The sequence below is a fragment of the Lynx rufus genome, unplaced genomic scaffold, assembly GCF_022079265.1.
Source record: "Lynx rufus isolate CCGP_SWC_20201006 ecotype Redwood Valley unplaced genomic scaffold, mLynRuf1.p SCAF_26, whole genome shotgun sequence".
NCBI classification, from domain to species: domain Eukaryota; kingdom Metazoa; phylum Chordata; class Mammalia; order Carnivora; family Felidae; genus Lynx; species Lynx rufus.
In genome coordinates this window covers 15,901,484-15,920,559 of record NW_025814841.1, presented here as the reverse complement: position 1 = coordinate 15,920,559, position 19,076 = coordinate 15,901,484, and the positions used below count along the sequence as shown (strand labels likewise).

The following is a 19,076-nucleotide window of genomic DNA, read 5'->3' as shown; positions in this document are numbered from 1 at the left end:
GAATGATCCTTGATCAGAGATAACCCCACCAACATAAAAGTTTAACCTGAGGTTCAATCTAAGCAGCAAGTCTTTCTCTATGATACCTGTTTAGCAAAAATACATATATTCTAATTACATTAAATATTAATGGATTTTTGCATCTAATAAAGGAATCTAAATATTTTTTGCTTTTCACTATAGATACTAACCTAAAACAATCCCACATTATCTATAGTCAACCTGTTTAAAAGGAGACAAATCACCTCCCAATGTCATTCTTCAATTAGCTTTGGATACGACCAAATCTGATGAAGATGCAAAATCTGAAAACACACCAAAATATACCACTGCTTTAATGAAGAGTTGGCACCTTCTGATGGTGTGTACCTACATACATGTCTCTAGATTGTGAAGATAATATTAACTGATAAGAACTTAGAAAGTCTGTGATTAGGGCATTATACAAAACAGAAACTAAGTAAGAGAGCATGAGACCATGAGATGAGCTGGAGGAAGACAATCTGATAGAAGAGACTAGAGATGCTAACTTCGGAGACTGGCAGTTGACTTCCATCACTTTGCTTTTAGACTGAGGATATCAACTATAAACTTACTGGTGAAAAGTATACCATAAGTCATTTTTAAAATGCTAAATCAAAACCTGAAATATAATTTTATGTGCTTTTGCTTGTCTCAAATAATAAACAAGTTACCTGAAAAGTCATTCTAGCCTATATGGTATACAAACGCATGGATTAACATATATAAATCCACAACAGCCCTGATAATTGTAAAGTAAACGGCTTGTGTATAGTGGGAGAGTAAGCTTAAATTCAAGAACTTATTTTAACATAATAACAAGGCATTCAACCTACTTTAATGGTAACTTTGACTGATATCATGACAAGATGAGTACATTCTTCTGTCCAATTGTTTACAGTAAGTCCTCCAAGTTGCAATATAGCTTGATTTAAAGCAGTTTTCCCAGAAGCATCTAAACAAGAAGAGCATGCAACCAAAGCCTCATATTCTACTCTGTAAATGAGAATAAGTTACATAAAGTTGTATTATCATAGCTCCAGAAAGGGCAACTTATAGTACTGTAAACTTTAAGCTCATGTCACATTGTGTTATTTTAACTTTTACATGTTATTAAACTTCCTAATTTATTAAATTATCACTTCCTAAGTCTTAAGTTGCACTTAGGAAAAACAATGATCAAAGTTAACATTATGCTTTCATTGATGTGGAATCAAACAAATGTAGCTCCCATTAAGGTCCTTGGAGACCAATCACACTCTTATTCACCCTTGGCACTACCTATGATTGGCAAAGAGCACTAACCACACATGATGCAAAGTTCACTAACATGCTAAGAAGGAACTAAATTAGACGGTTTTCAATTTATTATCTATAAATAACGTGTCCTTTAAAATTTGAGTAGTGCAAAGCAAAGCCATCCATTTTTAGTATCAATTAAAAAAATCCTTACCTGAATTTACTTTCAAACACTCCAAAAGTAACTCTGTCCCCAGTCTTCAAAGCTTGGGAAAAGCCATTCTGCATTTTTTCCTCATTAACAAAAGTACCATACTTAGAATTATCTTTTATTGTCAATATAGGAATTTCATCTGTTTCACTCTGGGGGGGGAAAAAAATCAATACCTAATTTAAAGTCTTTTACCACTCAGTAAATATAATTCTCAGGGGGGAAAGGTTTCAAACTAAAAAGCTGGTAACTTTTGAATAGGTAATTGATAGATGGCTAACTTCTTAACACATTAGGCAATAGTTGTTGTTTTGGTTACCTGCATAGAATCATCACTCAGCTAGAAATTAATGGCAAATGTCTTAATTCCAGGATCACCCCTCTTAGAACATGCATTTTTGTAAGTCAGTGGAGATTTTTCTGACCCCTGAATTTCACACATTTGACAATTCCTTGTTTTTGTATAGTCTGTTTCACACATGACAGCTTCGTTCCTAAGGGTTTTTTTTTTTTTTTTACATTATCAAAATAACATAGTAAAAAATGGTCCAATGAGAAAAGGGTAGAGTCTCTAACCTGCAGTAATAATTTTATTTTCCCTTTAGGAATTTTAACAATAATCTTCTATACCTAAAAGAATACAGACACAAAACCTAAATATTACTGAACAGATACAGCATTTGATATATAGTCTTTGCTCAAGATAATGGCTTTTCTTCTTATTATCACCAGCATTATCATGAGCGCATATATATACATATACATGTATATATTTATATATGTTACTTTCAACACCCAGAGTTGTAACTAAAACAACTAACCAAATAAAACAAACTGAAAGCCATTCAGAGGAGCTATGGGACACAAGCAAAAGCTGTTTTTCCTAATAAAACAAACCAATTCCCACTGTGAAAACCTACATTATATGGGAAATACCTATCTTCACATGGCTTACAAACTCTTTAAATAAAACAGGAGTTCTGACTTCGGCTCAGATCTCGTGGTTTGTGAGTTTGAGCCCCATGGACCCTGGAGCCTGCTTCAGATTCTGGGTCTCCTTTCTCTGTCCCTCCCCAACTAGTTCTCATTCTGTCTCTTTCAAAAATAAACATTTAAAAAAAAAAATTTTTTTTTTTAAATGTTTATTTATTTTTGAGAGAGAGAGAGACAGAGCATGAACGGGTGAGGAGCAGAGAGAGAGACAGAGAGGGAGACACAGAATTCGAAGCAGGCTCCAGGCTCTGAGCTGTCAGCACAGAGCCCGATGCGGGGCTCAAACTCACGGACCGTGAGATCATGACCTGAGCCGAAGTCGGGTGCTTAACCGACTGAGCCACCCAGGCGCCCCCCACCAAAAAATTTTAAATAAAGCAGGAGTGTGACAGTCTGTCACTGCTTCACTGCCAGGCTTGGCACATTGATGGACACACAGTAAACACGTAATGTTCATCAAGTAAGTATAAATGTGTTCTACTTCCTTTGACTTTCTAAATTACTACAACAGAGTAAAACATGGGAACAGAAACTTCAAATATCAAACTAAACGAGTATCATTTTTACGACTACCAAAATGTTAAGTATTTAACATTTAAAGAACACCTTTATGAAATTAAAAATCCTACAAACTCTCTCACATACCCACCAAAGTAATCCTGTAATTTCAACTCCCTTACTATATAAACTAGTGAAATAAAATTAGTAACATACCGGCATGGTTACTGAAAAGTTAGCAGTTAACACAGCATGATTTCGACTGATTGACTGATCCCCTTCAATTAGAATGCCACAGTTTTTCCTTCCAACAACGTATTCAACACCAGTCAACAGTCTGAATGGTTCTATTAAAAAAAAAAAAAAAAGTAAATGTATAGACACACATCCAGATACACATATATATGCAGGCAAATACTTCAATATTCTTATTTTACTATTTAAATGTTAATAATCAACTTTATATAAATCAAACTTGGGTTTTCTGGTAAAGTCTCACTGAAGAATGCAAAAGATTAGATAAATGGAAAACTCTAGAATTTTCTAAAGAGAAAACAATATTGAGCAGTGTCAATGCTTGCCCAAATTAACTTACACATTTCATTCATTACCCAACAAAAATCCCAATACTACGTCTGGAACCTGATAAATAGATTCAAAAATCCACTGGGAAATAAATGTAAAAAACTGTCAAGAAAAATATGAATATTACAGAACCTCCCCTACCAGATGGTAAGCTATGTCATAAAGCTATAGTAATTAAAATGTATGGTATCAGGAAGAAACAACATAGATCAATGCAAAATTCAGCCCTGATTTAAGTGTGTATTTGGGGGGAATTTTGTTTTTACGTAAAAGATAGCATTTCAAACAAGCGGGAAAATGTTATTAGTTTTGTTTTGTTTTGTTAATGTTGCAATCACAAATTATGGGTTGCAAAAGCATTTCGTTGGAAGCTAGTAGAGTTTTTGTATGGGAACCCAGGAGTCCATCACCGGAGTGGTAGGGTAATTAGGGCGGATAAACTCGCCTAAAAGTCAAGAATGCTGGCCAATGATGATAGAGGCATTTTTGTACTGCTACCTACCTTGGCTACAGGAACTCTGAGAGCCAGCCACAGGGCACGGCTGTTCTTGGAAAGCAACTGAATCGTACTCGCCCACCAACAGCTTACGTTCTACCTCAGCACGGCTCCAAGTCCACAGTGATGCCTTCATCTTTAGTCTTTATAGTACTTACTTTCCTAACCATTCGTTTTGGCCTTCTTCACACACTGTTAGTAAACTGAGGTAGGTCTTTGGCCTAAGGGCGACACCTAATCATAGGCTACAGCCGCTTAACAAGGACTCGGACACACCAGGCAACCAATTAACGGGACATAACCACCTGCCATGGCTGAAAATACACGGCAGAAAAAAAAATCTACTTTGTCAGTTCTGATGACAAAAAGGGCTCTAAAACAAAACTGAAATTACGCTTTCCTGTGGTTGCCACTTATCCGAGTCAAAAAATCTACTTTGTCAGTTCTGATGACAAAAAGGGCTCTAAAACAAAACTGAAATTACGCTTTCCTGTGGTTGCCACTTATCCGAGTCAAAAAATCTACTTTGTCAGTTCTGATGACAAAAAGGGCTCTAAAACAAAACTGAAATTACGCTTTCCTGTGGTTGCCACTTATCCGAGTCATGGCCGGTTTTTCGCAAGATTGAACAATGCGCTCGAGACAAAGTCATCTGTTGCCATCACTCGGTCTAGCCTGCGTTAACTTCATTCTCGTGTTTCGCCAAAAGCTCGAAACACTAGAGGACGCAACAAGTGGCCGGCCAAGGCTCAATTCGGCAGGGCCTGCAAGCCGGGTCAGAGCCGGTCCCAACCCCCGACCACTAGACGGCAGGCCGGGTGAGGGACGCCAACGCCACTGACAGCCCCTGAGCCCCACGCCCCCTCCACCGCGCACGCAAAAGCCGCGTTCAAAAGCACCGCGCTGCCCGGGAAGACACCGCGGTCCCCACACCCCGCTTCCGCAGCCTCCCGGGGCGGGAACGAAGGCGGCGCCGCAAGGCGGGGAGAAGGCCAAGAAGAACCGGAAGCATCGCTCCTCGGGGCCCCTCTCCCCACGGCAACTGCTCCCGGGAAAACAGTCCCGGGGGAATCTCCCTTCCGCCCTTACCTCGGGCCGGGCCCGCCACGGGGACCAGCTTCCACATGGGTCCGGGTCTTCTGGGGGAATGGACGACGTGAGGAAGCGTAACAGCAGCTGACCGACGTGCGCGGCCACAGCTCCCGCAATCGGCGTGGACTCCTGGACGTGCGCGCTCCCGGGAGCCGGTCCGCCTAGGAAGAGGAGGGATAACCAGGAGTGCGACGTGGGCTGCTAGTCGCCACCTGGTGGTGAAGGGATGGAACAGCGCAATCTGTATCGAAATGTGCTGTATTAGGTTACGAAGTATGGATCCCGTTGTCAATAAGATTATCTAACCTTTTGTGATTGTGAATGGAAATAATTTTAAAAATTAGTTACAAAGCAACCTTGACATAGTAACCAATCATGTAATTTCATGCATTTGCGATTTCTTAGATTGCAGTCATTCCTTTGTATGGATCCAAACGATGATGATAATTATAATGAAGATAAAGATTTTACCCCGCGTCAACTCATTATTTTTGCTCTTATCCAAGCCTTAATCAACTTCTCCTAACTTCTCTACTTCACAACATTACCCTTCCATCTAATCAGGAGCTAAACACTGGGGAGTCTATGCTTCCTTTTCATTTCTACTTGAACCAAACTGGTCCACGCTCTTCTCTTAATACTCCAGTAGCCCCCTAATTCTTCACCACCCATCTCCTGCATAAATCCATTCTATATCCTGTACACTACAAAATAAACATCCTAAAACACGCTTGGGATCATATAATTTCTGGTTTTCTAAAGCATTTGTAATGAGAAGGAAAAAAATGTTACTTTAAGAGGCTGGTTTATCAATCTCCATTATAAACGTAGATGCAAAAATCATAAACACAAAATTAGCAAATTTAATCAGGTGGTATATAAAAAGGATAATCATGACTTAGTGGGTCTTATTCCAGAAATGGAAGGATGGGTATTTGGGGGAAAGTCCAATATAACTCATCAGAATAACTGGGGGGAAAAAAAAAGAAAATTCATATGATCATCTTGGTAGTTGTGGAAAAAAGAATTTGATAAAATTAAACATTTGCTCATGATAAAGACTCTCAGAAAAATAGGAATAAAGGGAACATCCTTGATCTGATAAAGGGCATCTATGAAAAACTACAGCTTATGTTATACTTAAATCATTGAATGTTTCCCCCTGATGTAAGCAATGAAACAAGGACATATTTGCTATTACCACTTGTTTTTAACTTGTTATTGGATGCTCCAGCCAATGCAATAAAGGAGAAAAATAAAAGGCATATAGATCAGAAAGGAAGAAATTACACTGTCATTCATAAGACGTATGACTATATACAGTTAAAATTTAAAAGAATCTATCAGCAACTTAAATTAATAAGTGAATTTAATAGGGTCACTGGATACAATGACTATATACAAAATTTAATTGTATTCCAGAGAATAAATAGAAAATGACACATAAAATATACAATCATAATAGTACCCAAAGTCATCAAATACCTAGTTATAAATCTATAAAAAGAGGTGATACAAAACATTACTGGCTGCAAAACATTGACAGAAATTAAATACTAAATAAATGCAGCTATATCCATATTTATGGATTAAAATGTCATTTCTCCTAAAACTTATCTATAGATTCAAAGCAATTTCAGTAATGTTCCAGAGGATTGTTTGAAAGGAAATTGATAAGCAGATTCTAAAATACATATGGAAATTCAGAGGCAGAGAATATCCAAGGTAATTTCAAAAAAAAAAACAAACAAAAACGGGAGTACTTTCACTGCCAGATATTAAGACCTATTAAAAGGTTGTAGTTATTAAATCAGTGTTCTATTGGCACAAAGATAGAAAATAGGCAAATGGTCGAGAGAGAGAGAGACCTAAAAAAGATGCACACATGAAAGGTAATTTGACATTTCAAAGGTGATACTGCAGAGCAACGTAGGAAGTTGTTTTTTCAGAGGGAGGGGTTCAATAAAAGAACTTGGGGATATTTATTAACACTACAGAAGAAATGAAGGCTGACCACCTTCCTTACCAACAAAATACAAAAAAATCAATTCCAGATGGATCATAAGTCTAAATATGAAAGTAAAATAGTAAATATTTTTATAAGAAAACATGACTGAGAAATAGACAAATATTTCTTTTTTTAATTTTTTAAATGTTTTTATTTATTTTTGAGAGGGGGGGAGGGGCAGAGAGAGAGAGGGAGACACAGAATCTAAAGCAGGCTCCAGGCTCTGAGCTGTCAGCACTGAGCCTGATGCGGGCCCTGAACTCATGAGCTGTGACCTGAGCCAAAGTCGGACACTTAACTGACTGAGCCACCCAGGCACCCCATGGCAGATATTTCTTAAACAGGACACAAAAAAGTATTCTCTGGAACCCATAATTCTTAAATTTTACTGATTTGGTGGATCCCCAACAATTCGTAGGGTTTTTCTTCTTATTCTTCTGGAGTAAACATGTTTCACCAAGGCCTCCAATTTTTATCAATCTAACTCGATTAGCATAATACCATCAATGCGGTAGACCAGTGTTGTGTTTTGTGAGATATCCAAACATTTCAAGTCTCTTAGGACTATATTATGACAGAGGGTAGAAAAGACAACATAGCCCTGGGGGAAGACTATAAATATTTTCTATTATTTTTTCTAAGTGAATGCAAACACCTTCTAATCTTACTTTCTGATAAGGTTGGAAAAGAACACATTCATCATATCAACCACTTCAAGCCAGTTCCCTGAGGTCATGTTGCTCTGTTCTTGTAAAGATACCACACGCGGTAGAGCAGCTCTAATTGTAGTTATGACTTGGAGTTCAATTGCAGTAGTCTATTATTTATTCTCCAGGAGCTGTTGGGTCTCTGGAGGCACATGAATGGTGAATTAAATGGATATGATGGGAACCAAAAGTGGCATTAATATCTACCATTCTCCTGTATTGTTTTTATTTAATATATTGGCTGTGCAATTTCAAAGGCTCCTTGTGGCCTTTCACACTTTCATAACCCTTATCCCATAGGCCAAGAACCAATGTGGGTGTTATACTAACTACCAAATATGTCCTTTCCAACTATACGTTCAGGAGTGGGGAAACAACCACCACATTGGTCCATGTGCTCAGTGGACCTGCTGTATGCCAGATCTGGGCAAAAACTCCATTCATTACCTGGCTCCTGTATACCTTTACTCTAATTGAAGGTCATAATAATATTCAGGGTTCCTAGGTATCAATAATTGTGCCCAACAGTCTTCAAAATATTTAGGCATTGTCTTTTCTTCAGTGTATGGTTTCCCAAGGGAATGGCCGTAGGTCTCTTTGGAGAAGAATTCCTGGGGGCATGGGTGCATCACTGTATATTCTCACTGTGGTGTTACAGGGTCCTCCCTCTTGGTGTTCCTAGCTCTCCTTCAACCACTAGGATCTGGAATGATAAACTGGTTCAAGTCAAGAAACAGGGGAAGAGACTGAACCTTTTTATAGAGGCTGCCGCTCTCAGCCTTGTGTTCATCCATCCCTGACTTTTCGTTTTCATTGAGTATGCTTTCATTGGCTAGCTTCTGTCTTTCCCCTGAAGGGTGCCATGTTCTATTAATCATCTTCAGAGCTCTCTGTAGGTCAAGACCTCTGGCTGTCACTCCATTCTTGCCACGCAGTAAGACAGTTGCACCCTTCTGATGCTGCTACCTGGCCTCTACGGTTTCAAGATTCAGGTATCTTTGTTGCTATCTTTGAACCTATTTTGGTAACAGCATCTTTTATCATCAGCCATGAGGTATGGAGGAGAGCCCACCAGTGAGGCTGGTACCCCTCTCACCAGATAATTCCTAGTCACTTTCGTAAATGGAGAATTTGAATCAGAACTTTGTCATCTGGTGGAGTTTCCAGCTTTATGTGCATAACCGCTCTAGCATGCCACTTTTCTGAGCATTTTGCTCCCTGCTTCCACCATCTGCCATGACAATTCTATTTCTACTTCTCTCAGCATGGGCCACCACTTTCTTCAAGCCTCTAAGAGCCATCATGGAACTATGACAGTCATATTTTCCAGGGTCCTTTCCAGGGCATTCATTTGTCTCTTCCTGGTGAGTGCTCCCAAATCGATAAAGTCTCCCTTATCCAAATTTATTTTCCATTTGCCCCTTGTTCAGGATCCTCAGAATATAGTCCCAAAGGTACTCTCCTTGCTCCCACTGACACATTGATGGCCTTGCAGCTCCTTTTACTGTAAAGTCACATCTTCTTTTATCAGGCCATGTCCTTCCCCAGCTGGGTTACACTATAACTTAGCTCTATTTATTTTCTGATTGCCAGGAGGGGTCACAAGGCAATGTTAAAGTGATAAAGGAAAATTTATCTGTCGCTTGGCAACTGCACAAGACTGATGATCAGAGCTTAGAAATTTTTTTTATTTTTTTTAAATCTTTTTTGTATTTAAAAAAATTTTTTTTTAACATTTATGCATTTTTGAGAGAAGGAGAGAGACAGAGCATGAGTGGGGGAGGGTCAGAGAGAGAGGGAGACACAGAATCTGAAGCAGGCTCCAGGCTCTGTGCTGTCCGCACAGAGCCCAATGCAGGGCTCGAACCCACCGATGGTGAGATCACGACCTGAGCTGAAGTCGGATACTCAACCAACTAAGCAACCCAGGCGCCCCTCTTTTTTGTTTTTAAAAAATTTTTAATTCATTCATTTATTTTTTTATTTTGGTGGGGGCAGGGAGAGAATCTGAGGCAGGCTCCAGCCCCAGCATCAAGACCTACTTGGGGCTCCATCCCATGACCGTGAGCTCATGACCTGAGCTGAAATCAAGAGTCCGATGCTCAACCTACTGAGCCACCCAGGTGCCCCTAGAGCTTAAGAAAAATTTTAAAGGGGGAGACAATGCAAATAGAGTTTAAATTGGTAGCAGATTGGTCTGCTTACTATTCCAGGCCCCCTGCTTTGTGTAGCTTGCTGGCATCTGCTGTCACCTCCTGTTCTGCTGTAAGCGAAGACTGCTAGACCTTTTAAGTCTTCATGAAAACTTTCCTCTATGTCCTGCCTTAAGTGAAACAGAGCTCTCACCCTAGATCAGTTTTTCTCAACCGGTTCTGGGATAATTTCTCCAAAGCCTCTTCCATATTTACTGACCAGTAGGCTATCCACCATATTTATTGGCCAGGAGGATTACTATTTCCACCTAAACCTACACCTTCACTTTCCATTTTAGTGTATTACTCTTCCCTGCCCTGCAAAATCTCTCCTAGGTCCGAATCATTTTGTGTGAATACACTCTTTATAAATTCTGTTACTGTTACCTATTGGAGGTATACCCATGTCACTTGTCCATATTCGTTGAGGACATCGCCACCTACAGGAGAGTTTTCTGCTCCATCCCAACTCTTGCCAGTATTTTCAACGTTTATTTATTTTTGGGACAGAGAGAGACAGAGCATGAACGGGGGAGGGGCAGAGAGAGAGGGAGACACAGAATCGGAAACAGGCTCCAGGCTCTGAGCCATCAGCCCAGAGCCCGACGCGGGGCTCGAACTCACGGACCGCGAGATCGTGACCTGGCTGAAGTCGGACGCTTAACCGGCTGCGCCACCCAGGCGCCCCATCTTGCCAGTATTTTCAAGTATCTGTAAGACACAAATAGAAAACTCATTCTACCCATTTCTCCGACTTTCTCAAATCCTAGGACTTTCACCTCTACTCCCCACACACAACCTCTTCAGTGGCCACCCCTTAGATCATTTCATCACCAGGACCTTCCCCATCTTTAACATGCTACTTTCTGACAAGCTGCCTGGCCTTCTAGGTTTCTTATATGTTCACTCCATTACACCTGCTTTCAGCTTCATCCAGGTCTCTCGGCACTTGATCCCTCCACTTTACCCAGGTGATCAGACTCCTTTTATCCTCCATCATATCCTGGTAAGGCTGGTTACCAGGATCGTAGCTTGAACTACTTTTACTCACAGCTCTGCTTTCCGTACTGGGAGCAGCTCTCAGCACTACTTTCATTCTCAGAGTCTCTGTAGCTCGCTTGTCTAGGAGCCTTAACAAACCCCAATCATGAGCCAATTATACAACCACCTTCTATACTGAAGCTTCTGGATTAAATCTGCCTATCTTTGAAAATGTGAAACCAGTGAAAATTCACAAGCTCTAATATCAGTTGAATTATAGAACAAGACTCATTAGTTCTACCTCTTGCTTTAAAAAAAAAAAATCCATTCTTGAGGTACCTGGGTGGCTCAGTCGGTTTAGCATCTGACTCTTGATTTCGGCTCAGGTTGTGATCTCATGGTAGTGAGGTTGAACCCCAAGTCTGGCGCTGCACTGACAGCATGGAGCCTGCTTGGGATTCTCTCTCTCTCTCTCTCTCTCTCTCTCTCTCTCAAAATAAACATTAAAAAAACCTCCATTCTCTGAAACCCTGAACAGCTGTTCTATACCTTTGCCAGTCTCCTCAGATATGACCATCTCCTGTCCCCCTTCCAAAAATAGTGTTTCACATCTTACAGAGAAAATTTTTATAAGGATTTATTTACCATTTCTGCCGAACTCTGCTTTTATCCCTATCATAAGATAAACTTCTTTTCTTTTCTTTTTTTAAATGTTTATTTATTTTTGAGACAGAGAGAGACGGAGCATGAGTGGGGGAGGGGTAGAGAAAGAGGGAGACACAGAATCCAAAGCAGGCTCCAGGCTCTGAGCTGTCAGCACAGGATGTGGGGCTTGAACTCGTCAACTCCAAGATGATGACCTGAGTGGAAGTTGGACGCTCAACTGACTGAGCCACCCAGGCACCCTGACAAACTTCTTTTCTTTTTTTATTTTTAAAAAATTTTTATTTATTTTTGAGAGAAACAGAGAGAGAGAGAGAGAGAGAGGATGAGTAGGGGAGGGGCAGACAGAGGGAGATGCAGAATCTGAAACATGCTCCAGGCTCTTAGTTGTCAGAGCCTGATGCGGGGCTTGAACTGTGAACTGTGAGATCATGACCTGAGCTGAAGTTGGACGCTTAACTGACTCAGCCATCCAGATGCTCCTACACTTCTTTTCTTTTAAAATCTATACTTACACTTCATCCTTACCTTCTTATCTCTGGTTTCCAGGTATGATTTGACCCTTCAGTTTGAGATCAATTCTTCCATTTGTGCTCAATTTAAACCTGTCTCCTCTCATTTCTCCCAAGGCTTTGCGTTATCAGTTACCTCCTTCTCCTTCGTATTTTCAATTTCTCTCTGTTTCCTTCACCTTATCTTAAAAACATTTAAAAGATCATCTTGCGCATAGATCAATGTAACAGAACAGAAAACCTAGAAATGAACCCACAACTATATGGACAGTTAATCTTCAAAAGAGCAGAAGAGAATACCCGATGAAAAAAGTCTCTTCAACAAATGGTGCTGGGAGAACTGGACAGCAACGTGCAAAAGAATGAAGCTGGACTACATTCTTACACCATACTCAAAAATAAATTCAAAACAGATGAAAGACCGAAGTGTGACACAGGAAACCATTAAAATCCTAGAGGAGAACACAGGCAGCAACCTCTTTGACCTCAGCCATAGCAACTTCTTACCAGATATGTCTCCTGAGGCAGGAGAAACAAAATCAAAAATAAACTTCTAGGACTTCATCAAAATAAAAACTTCTGCACAGCAAAAGAAACAATCAACAAAACTAAACAGCAACCTATGGAATGGGAGATGATATTTGCAAATGACATATCTGAGAAAGGGTTAGTATCCAAAATATATAGAGCTTATAAAACTCAACACCCAAAAATCAAATAATCCAGTTAAAAAATGGCAGAAGAATGAATAGACATTTTTCCAAAGAAGACATACAGATGGCAGCAGATACATGAAAAGATGCTCAACATCACTCAGCATCAGGGAAATGCAAATCAAAACTATGATAAGATATCACTTCACACCTGTCAGAATGGCTAAAATGGACAACAGAGAAAACAATAGGTGTTGGCGAGGATGTGGAGAAAGGGGACCCTCTTACTTTTGGTGAGAATGCAAACTGGTGCAGCCACCTGGGAAAACAGTATGAAGGGTCCTCAGAAAGTTAAAAATAAAACTACACTAAAACCCAGCAATTGCACTACTAGGTATTTATCCACAGAACACAAAAAAACTGATTCGAAGGGGCACATGTACCTTGATGTTTATAGCAGCATATCAACAATAGCCAAATTATGGAAAGAGCCCAAATATCCCTTGATATATATATATATATATATATATATATATATATATATATATGTGGTATATATATATTCCACATATATATATATATATACACACACAATGGAATATATATATATATATATATATACACATACATACAATGGAATTACTCATCCATAACAAAGAATGAAATCTTGCCATTTGCAATGATATGGATGGAGCTAGAGTGTATTATGCTAAGCTGAATAAATCCAAGAAGGCAAATACCATATAATTTCACTCATATGTGCACTTTAAGAAACAAAATAAACCAATACGGGAGGAAAAAGAGAGGTAAATCAAGAAACGGACTCAACTCTAGAGAGCAAACTGATGGTTACCAGAGAGGAGATGGGTAGGGGGATGGGCTAAGTAGGTGATGGGGATTAAGGAAGGCACTTGCTGTGATGAGCACTGGGCGATGTATGGAAGTGATGAATCACTAAATTCTACACATGAAACTAATAATGACATAGCTGTATGTTAGCTAACTGGAATTTAAATAAAAACTTGGGGAAAAAAAAGATAAATAAAAAGACAATCTGGGGCACCTGGGTGGCTCAGTCGGTTGAGCGTCTGACTTCAGCTCAGGTCATGATCTCACAGTTTGTGAGTTCCAACCCTGCGTCGGGCTCTGTGCTGACAGCTCAGAGCCTGGAGCCTGCTTCAGATCCTGTGTCTCCCTCTCACTCTGTTCCTCCCCTGCTTGTGCTGTCTCTCAAAAATAAATAAATGTTAAAAAATTAAAAAAAAAAAGACAACCTTGTCATCCTCTAAAATTTCATTAACTTGGTCATCAACTTCTAATTTAAGCTAAAGCATAGGTTTAACAGGGCTAGGATTTCATTGTCTCAGGATAACACACAAGTACCAATAAAGGTAGCTTAGTCTCCCTTTACATATAGGTGGGCTTAAATTATATCTACTTTGCAATATTGTTGTTAGTATTAAATGAGATACTACACTATACATCATGGGTATCAAACAAATATTGAGTTCCTTTCCTTCGTTTCTAGTTCCTTAAGGGTAGGGGCTGCATCTAAATCATATTTGGGTCCCTACTATCTAAATCACTTTTGTATATCTAATATTTACCATAGTGATGGATACCTGATGTAACTGTTTATTAAATTGAACTACTCATGGAAACTTTTTTACACTTGTTTCCAATATTTATGTTGAACTGTGAAAGCAAGTGCAGTTTGGGGAAATGAGAAGCATGTGGAGAACCAGTGTTGACCCAAAGTGTATCTTTTTTATTATGAAGATTATCTGAGAGTAAGGAACAAGTGAGTTCTATTTTTATAGCTCAACCCTAATTTCATTTTGCTAGAATTATTTTACTGCAATAATTCTATTGTATATTTTACTAGAATAAAAAATTTAACTTCTGTGTCTTAATTGTTTTATCTTTATATGGGAGTATACAGTATATATCAAGTTAGTCTGTGAATTATTAGTAGAGTTACCCAAACATCAGTGGATTAGTTGAATTAAATTGGCTGTTTAACTATTATTTATTTATTAATGTTTATTTTTGAGAGAGAGAGAGAGAAACACCGAGTGTGAGTGGGGGAGGGGCAGAGAGAGAGGGAGACACAGAATCCAAAGCAGGCTCCAGGCTCTGAGCTGTCAGCACAGAGCCCAACGTGGGGCTCGAACTCACAGACTGTGAGATTATGACCTGAGACAAAGTCGGACACTTTACTGACTGAGCCACGCAGTCACCCTGTATAATTTGTTTTTTTTAATTGGAAGATAAAAGGACGTCAGACCCCCAAATTGCAAAGTGTAAGACTTGCCTCTATGGCACAAGAACAAATAAGCCTTTGTTTGGGATCATGGGCAAACCTCCCTTCCAGAGGTCATTTAAGAAGCTAATTGAGATTGCTAAGCACTTTGAAAATATGAAGTTTAATATTCACCTAAAATGTGTAAAATTAGATGAGGTACTCAAGCACCAGAGAAGCATAAGAGCTAATATTCTGAAGGAAGAATATTATCTACCAGGTTTTTAAAAGTCTTAATAGCATTTCACAATGACCTTCTTAGTACCTCACCAGGTGGCCTATAATAACTCTGCCAAATCTAATTTATTTGTAAAATCACAGATTTTTAGAACTACTAAAACTAGAACAGAAGTGATTTTAGAGATAATTTACATCAACACCCCAGTTTTATGATGAGGAAAATAAAGCTGGTAAAAGTTTACTTGCCCGGTAGCTGAAAGCCAATCTGTAGTGGAGTCAGGACACAAACAAGATAAGCAGATCTTGTGCTTCTCGGTGCAATCTCTTTGAAGATTTTTTCTTAACGTTTTTATTTATTTTTGAAGGAGAGAGAGAGAGAGAGCATGGGGGGGGGGCGGGGAAGAGAGAGAGAGGGAGGCACAGAATTAAAAGCAGGCTCCAGGCTCTAAGCTGTCAGCACAGAGCCCGATGCAGAGCTCGAACCCACAAAGTGTGAGATCATGACCTGAGCTGAAGTCAGATACTTAACTGACTGAGCCACCCAGGTGCCCCTCTGTGCAATCTCTTTAGATCCCTGCAACAGCAGCCTGGACCAAGTCCTCTGAGCACTCCTGTGCACTAACACTGCAGTAGGTAAATGATGTCAGCCTCCTGTGACCCTTTCAAGTGACCTCAAGAAGAAACGAAAAACAAGAAGAACCAGTAAACCAGATAAGTGGAGGCATGCACGCAATATTTTTTATCAGACATGATAGAAACATAATGAATGTATTAAGATGAGCTGAGGGTCTTCAACATGTCTATGTGGAAATTAATAAACATTGGTTTTCACAACTGATCAAATTATATCTTGTGACGGGCAGACCTTGGGGAACTGCTTACAGATACCACTACCCTTTAACCTTTTAATATATAATGCCCTGGAAACTGACATGCTTTGGAGCAGTTCTTTCAGAGCAATGTGAAATACTGTCCCCTGGATTATCGTCCTCAGTAAGATGATGAATCAAGCATTTACTAACCTATTTTGAGGTCGGCTTTTTTTTTTTTTCAGTTCACGCTACCGTTTAGCAATCCCCATACTATGCAGCCAGGAGTGAATGGATGCTGGATCGAAAATGGAGGTGGGAGCATTTTCAATTGTTGTTCCTTTTTCTCAGAATCATACTTCTACCTTTAAGGATGTCAGCACCTCCCACCTAAAGTACTCAAGAATTCCCCTTTCAGGTGGGCTTTCTTCCAATTGTTCAGTAGTGAAACAAATCGGTCAAAGGATTTCTCATGCTGTCTCCCAGACAATGCTAAACAACTCTCTGGCCTTTTCTGGAAGACATGTTTTTTTAATTTCCCTGGCAGTGAGGCCTGACGTTAGGGCTGGGCACTAAGGGGTTTGAAGCCCTGTGTGACGTTAGGGCTGGGCACTAAGGGGTTTGAAGTTCATTGCCATTGGGGAAACATAGTTAAAACAGAATCTTCTGGCATACCAGAAACCCTTTCCACAAATATAGAAGGGAAAGGGAACTGTTTTATTATCGAATAAGCATAAGCCAGAATTCTAGACAATCTGCTCAAAAGATCGCTGAGAGAAATCTCACCCTTTTATATAGGCAAGCAGATAAAACTCATTCCATAACATGTTCTCCAGATAAACAATGGCTAGTCCTTGAATAAGAGGACTTGACAGCCTCATTTGTCACACATAGCTCATCTTAGGTTCACCTGGCAATTAGAGTAACCATTGTGTTAGCTAAATGCCTTTATCCAGAAGACAAACTCATATCTTTTTTTTAAAGTTTATTTATTTTTGAGAGAGAGCATGAGTGGGGGAGGGGCAGAGAGAGAGGGAGACACAGAATCTGAAGTAGGCTCCAGGCTCTGAGATGTCAGCACAGAGCCCAAAGTGGGGCTCAAACTCACCAACTACAAGATGACCTGGGCAGAAGCCTGATGCTTAACTGACTGAGCCACCCAGGTGCCCTGACAAACTCATATCTTTATGACAGGAGATAGTTTTACAGGTTGAACTAGGAAATGGGGTCTATCTTTCTTGATTGTTACATTTCAAAGAGATGGCCCCCTGGTCCTTGAGAGAGATTACTGGGTTGTAAAGGTAGCAGAGTTTTATTTAACCTTTTAAAAAGGATCTACATACATTTCAGAGGCCACGGAAGAATTTACAATGACAAGTTTTCTAAAGTAAATGCTCCAAAAAAAGGGGGAGTCATTTCCCCTATTTTCAACTGAGAATTGTCTTCATATTAATTCATATTCCCACTTGTTAGATCAAAAAAGATGTGACCACCAGTTGACCCGTGAGATGGACCAGGGCACTTCAAAGGCACTTCACCCCTGCTCCTGCCCTTGGAATGTGGGTTCAACTTGTCTTTCCTGCTCCCAGAGGCTGCTCCAAGGACACAGCCTTGAGATGGTGATGTGATGTTGAAAACACCTGCACAGTATGCATGACTGAGCCCACTTAGGGCCTTTTTATAAGCTTTTAAGATTTGGAGGGTGGGTGCAGGGATCGATTCATCTTGCCGCTCAAGACGAGCCTCATATGTAAGTTCCTTTGCTATTATTAAAATTGCCACCTACCAACATTGAGAGGGCTGTCTCCTTCTTCAGTCTCTCCCCGCCTCTGCATAAGGGGGCTGGGTTCCCATTCCACCACTAAAGCTCCGAGGGGGGTTGAGAACATACACCACTTAAATTGTCAAACTGATGGAAACTGATCACCTTCTTCAATCTCTTCCCCAGGGACAGAAGCTGTGAGCCTTGATTTCATCCAAACACAACTTTGTTTACTTATTTTAGACACTTCATGTTAGGTGTGTATAGAACTCTCTAACAAAAATATGAAACAGCAATGATTGCAATTTCTAGACAACACAAGAACAAGGCATTTTGTAGGCTTTTCCTTTTTTTTTCTTCTTCCCTGGGGTAGTTTATCTTCTGGATAATAATCTTGTTGAACTTGCTAAATAGTCATAGCCTGTGGTTCCATGAGAAAAATAAAAACACATTATATAGTGATTTCAGGGGTTTCCCTTAACTCTGGGCTACCTACTGCTCAGTCTCTAAGTACATGATCATAATGAGCGTTTACTGTTCTGTATGTATCATGCCCTGTTGCAAGTGCTTTAAATATATTATTTAAACCTGAGTAAAACCTTTTGAAGTTAGTACTCTTAATATCTGCACTTCACAGATAAGGAAATGAAACGGAAAAAGTTCTTGACTGCCTAAACTTGACTTATCTAGTGAGCCATATAGCTCTGCTTGAGCCCCAACAGTCTGACTCCCATGTCTACACCTCACTAGCACAGTGACAATGCACTGGCGGAGAGCTGGCCCCGGGCTGGGCTCAGACTCCATCACTGTTAGTTAATAGCTGGGCAGTTTGCCTAATTGTTCTTTGCCTCAGTTTCCAAATGAGGATAATAATAGTATAAACCTCACAAATGCTTATGAGGACTAGTAGACATGTAGGGTGCTGAGCACAGTCTGAACACAAAACAATTAAGAAATACTAGCCTTCAGGAGTAATATATCCTCAGGCATTGAAGTCAAACCCCATGGCTCCTGCCTAAGTGAAATAACTCAGGGCATTTGGAGTGACTGCTTTTTTACATTCCCCCAGTCTATGCCTTAGTAGTGCCTATCAGTGCTACAAGTTGTCTAAATTATATTTATGGTACTGCCTTTAGAAGATGGCAACAGCCTCAGTGCTTATTCATTCAACA

The 19,076-nt window shown here is 39.8% G+C and overlaps 1 protein-coding gene across 3 annotated transcripts in view; it reads right to left on the bottom strand.

Moving 5' to 3' along the window:
- The window catches only part of NBN (nibrin), a 51,513-nt gene extending 46,280 nt beyond the window's left edge, over positions 1-5,233 (bottom strand). Inside the window, exons 1-4 of one of the 3 annotated variants that reach the window (XM_047088932.1) lie at positions 5,133-5,233; positions 3,179-3,309; positions 1,475-1,623; positions 858-1,017 (exon numbers count right to left, since the gene is read on the bottom strand). In XM_047088932.1, the coding sequence (XP_046944888.1) occupies positions 858-1,017; positions 1,475-1,623; positions 3,179-3,309; positions 5,133-5,169 (477 nt within the window). In that variant the 5' untranslated portion in view covers positions 5,170-5,233. Of the gene's footprint in view, positions 1-857; positions 1,018-1,474; positions 1,624-3,178; positions 3,310-4,049; positions 4,291-5,132 lie in introns of those variants that run through there. The other 2 variants (XM_047088934.1, XM_047088931.1) reach the window with 2 other exon arrangements.
- Positions 5,234-19,076: the final 13,843 nt, after the last annotated feature.